The sequence below is a fragment of the Leptonychotes weddellii genome, chromosome 16 (genome assembly GCF_054177405.1).
Source record: "Leptonychotes weddellii isolate Sample4059 chromosome 16, ASM5417740v2, whole genome shotgun sequence".
Lineage (NCBI taxonomy): Eukaryota > Metazoa > Chordata > Mammalia > Carnivora > Phocidae > Leptonychotes > Leptonychotes weddellii.
This window is the reverse complement of record NC_138384.1, coordinates 50384217-50387977: the sequence shown is the minus strand read 5'-3', so window position 1 is coordinate 50387977 and position 3761 is coordinate 50384217. Positions and strand designations below refer to the sequence as shown.

At 63.9% G+C, this 3761-nt stretch overlaps 1 protein-coding gene across 2 annotated transcripts; it reads right to left on the bottom strand.

The window, feature by feature from the left end:
• Positions 1-315: 315 nt before the first annotated feature.
• RNF225 (ring finger protein 225) lies at positions 316-3755 on the bottom strand. Of its 2 annotated transcripts, XM_081807842.1 has the most exons (3): positions 3622-3736; positions 3184-3522; positions 316-3103 (listed from the first exon to the last, which is right to left on the bottom strand). In XM_081807842.1, exon 3 carries the CDS (start codon positions 1270-1272, stop codon positions 316-318), a length of 957 nt encoding a protein of 318 aa, XP_081663968.1. In that variant the 5' UTR covers positions 1273-3103; positions 3184-3522; positions 3622-3736. The 2 variants fall into 2 exon arrangements, with proteins under 2 accessions (XP_081663968.1, XP_081663967.1); XM_081807841.1 differs by having other exon boundaries at positions 3184-3755.
• Positions 3756-3761: the final 6 nt, after the last annotated feature.

The following is a 3761-nucleotide window of genomic DNA, read 5'->3' as shown; positions in this document are numbered from 1 at the left end:
GTGCTCCCAGAGGGCCCTTGTGGGAATGAAGGCAGGGGTTGCTCCTTGAGAGGGTCCCTGCTCCGTGGTGATGATGCCTGGAATGATCCCACTAGGTCTCCCCTCAGAGAAATGGGTAATTTCCATGCACCTTGCTAAGGCCTCCCCTAGGATCAAGGAGCTAGTTGAGCCTGGAGGGCCCACAGGCATCCCCAGGCTGCCTCTTGGTCAGGGCCCCACCAGGACACGAGGTCCCCAGGCCTGGAGAGAGGACGTGCAGCACAGATGCATTTACCGTGGCCCCCACACGGTCCTCCCACCCCGTCCCCGCGGAGCTCAGCCCGGGCCAGCCTCTGCCCCCCACGTGCCCTCCGGGGGCCTGTCCAGCATCCCCTCAGCCTCCGCTGTGTCCTCGGAGCCCTCCTCGGGCTCCAGCACGTCCTCCGCAGCCCCTGGCAGGGCGCTGTCCTGGTCAGGGCCCATGGGGCGCGGCGTCCAGGGTGTCCCCGGTGCGGGCCGTGGCGGGAACCAGGAGAACCCGGGCGCCGGGGCGAGCGCCACGAGCTGGGGCCGCACGGGGTCGGAGGAGGCGGCGTGGGGGATGAGGAAGAAGATGTAGACGCCCGAGACGACGAGGCCCGCGGCCACCAGCACCGCCAGCGCCACTGCCGCGTTGAAGGCCCAGGCCGGGCTGGAAAAGGAAAGGCGGCGGGACAGCGGGCGGCCGAGGCGCAGCGGCGGCGGGGGCGGGGGCGGCGGCGGGCGCGCGGCGCGGCACTTGCGCGGTCCGGCGGGGGGCGGCGGCGGCCGCAGGTAGAGCAGGCCGCGGCGGCGGTCGAAGCGCACCGAGCCCTGGCGCCGCAGCGGCGCGCGCGCGTCGCGGGGCAGCAGGCCGGGCTGCGTGGGCAGCGCGGGCAGCCCTCGGCGCGGGGCCAGGCGCGTGGGCGCGCGGCACACGGGGCAGGCCACCGCGTCGCCGCCACCCGCCGTGGCCAGGGACAGGCGAGCCAGGCACTCGAGGCAGAAGACGTGGCCGCAGTCCAGGCGCTTGGGCAGCTTGAAAACGCCGTCGAAGGGTGACACACAAATGAGACACTCCCCGGGGGACGCGGGGGTCAGGATGGGGCCGGAGCCCGGGCTGCCGTCCCCTTCCTCCTCCTCCTCCGCGCCGCCATCGTCTTCGCCCTCCTCCCTGCCGGGGGAGCGGGGCGCAGAGAGTGAGCTCGGGGAGCTGGGACCTGAGCCCTGAGGGGCACGAGGACGGCGGAGCCAGGGAGGCCGAGGGCACGGCATCCGGACCGGACCTGAGGGGAGAGGCGGGCCGTCAGCCAGGGAAGCAGGCGGTGGAAGAACGGAGGAGGGTCTGTGGAGGGTCAGGGACTGGACTCTGGAGGGGATGGCCAACACAGAGCAGGGGCATCCGAAGAAGGCGGTGTAGAGCCAAGGAACAGAGAGAATAGAACAGTAAGCGACTCGCTCGCGGGGTAGAAGCAGAGAGAAAGGGTGTCCAGGTAGAAAGTCGAGGAAGCATCAGGACTTGAGGGGGCGGGGAATAGATGGGAGGGCAGAGGATTGGGGACAGGGACAGACCCAGGGGGCACAATAGGTCCTAAGCTAGACGGGCAGGGAAGGGGCAGAGAGGAAAGCTGAGGACCCATCACCAGGAAGGACCCCAGACAAGCAATGGGGAGGATCCAACACGGAGAGGAGCAGAAGATAGGGACCTCTAAGAGAACTAGTTCGACCCTAGGGGGTCCATTCAAGACTCCAGGAGGGGCAGATGAGGAAAAGAGGACACCCAAGCCTCAGGATTGGAGCCCAGCAGCACAGAGCAATGATGGAAGCCCAGAACAAGTGCCAGAGGTTCCCCACCATGACAGACACCAGCTGGCCTTTGGGCTCTTCCTACCTGTTGGTGCCTCCTCCCTCTGGCTGGCACGTCCCTGACAGTTCTGACCCCAGTCCTCTGCCTACCCCCAGCTGCATTCTAGGTGCTCCTCCCTGCAGGAGGGTGCTGTCTTGGTACCACTCCCTCCAGATCCCAGGTTCCCAGGGTACCTGTCAAACTTGTCTGACTGCCTGGCCCGCCCCCAAGACAGGTCCCTCCAGGATGCACACCAAGCCTAACCTTGGCCGGATGTTGGGGGCGGCAGGAAGGTAATGGATGGCACAGGCAGACAGGCCATTGACAGTCTGGCCCAGTGGGTGGGCAATAACCCCCCACCCAAGTCTTCCATCACCTCATGAATCCACTTTCAAGAACCTGGTGTGGCAGTGGCCCTGTGGGCACCCAGGGTTAGGCTGCAGTCATGACTACACAAAATGTGGAGGCAGGGGCGCCTGGGCAGCTCAGTCGTTGAGCATCTGCCTTTGCTCAGGTCGCGATCCCAGGGTCCTGGGATGGAGCCCTGCATTGGGCTCCCTGCTCACAGGGAAGCCTGCTTCTCCCTCTCCCACTCCCCCCGATTGTGCTCCCTCTCTTGCTGTCAAATAAATAAAAAATCTTAAAAAAAACATGCAGAGGCAGCCTGGAGCCCCTGGGGGAACCTGGCCAGAACAAAGAGGAACCTCTGGAGTCCTGGAGTGGAAGGTGGGCAGACCCCACAGTGCACTGGACAGGGCTGGCCCCTGCCAAACCAGCAGACAGGGGGCTGGAAATGGTGGCCCAGACCACTAGCCTTGGAGACCTCTTCCTGGGGCTGCTTGCAGGCAACATGCCTCCCAGATCTCATGGATAAACACCAAGCCCTTCCCCAGACCAGAGTGACATCTATGCCAGGACAACCCCACCCCGCTCATTTCCAGCACTCCAGTGGCCAGGCCTGCACCCCGGGGTGCCATGGTTCTGAGTCAGTGGTGCTTCCTGAGCAGAGTTATTCCCCTGGTGAACCCGGGTCCCCACGCACCAAGAGACAGGTCAGAAACGTGGGCAGCTCCTCAGGACACTGGGGCCATCCCCACTCCAGCGCCCAGAGCCCCCCCAGGACAGACACTGGCACAGGTGGGTGAGGCTGCCCCAAAGGCAGACAGGTTTATTGAAGCCACAGCCAGGTGATCAACGGTTGGACTTGGCCACACGTTCCAGCTCGTCCTTCTTCTTGATAGCATAGGAATTGGAAGAGCCCTGCAAGGAGACAGATGGTTAGTTCTGAATACTGGAGCAGCTTCCCCGTGAACTGGCCGCCTCCCCGTGTCCTCACTCACCTTGGCTGCATTGATGAGCTCATCTGCTAGGCACTCGGCAATAGTCTTGATGTTCCGGAAGGCGGCCTCGCGGGCACCTGTGCACAGCAGCCAGATGGCCTAGGGAGCACAGGGGTCAGCTAAGCCTGGGGGCAGGGGTGCCCCCCACCAGAGAGGCCAGCGTCCTCCAGGACCCTAGGCCCGCCAACACATGCCGGCTACCATACTGCCATGCATTGGCCCAGTGAGCCTGAGACAAGACACAGGAGGAGCCCACGGGCAGCACCAGGCGAAATGCAACGCAGCGTGTGCTGCTGAGCGGCACGCTTGAGTGAAAACGGCCAGCTGCAGTGATGGAACCTGGAACAGTTCTATCTCTTAAATTCCTGGAGTGATGGGGGGGACAGAGTATCCTGACCGGGACCCTTGATTGAAAACGGACAGCTGCAGTGACGGAACCTGGAACAGTTCTATCTCTGTTAAATTCCTGGAGTGATGGTGGGGACAGAGTATCCTGACCGGGACCCTTGATTGAAACGGACAGCTGCAGTGACGGAACCTGGAACAGTTCTATCTCTGTTAAATTCCTGGAGTGATGG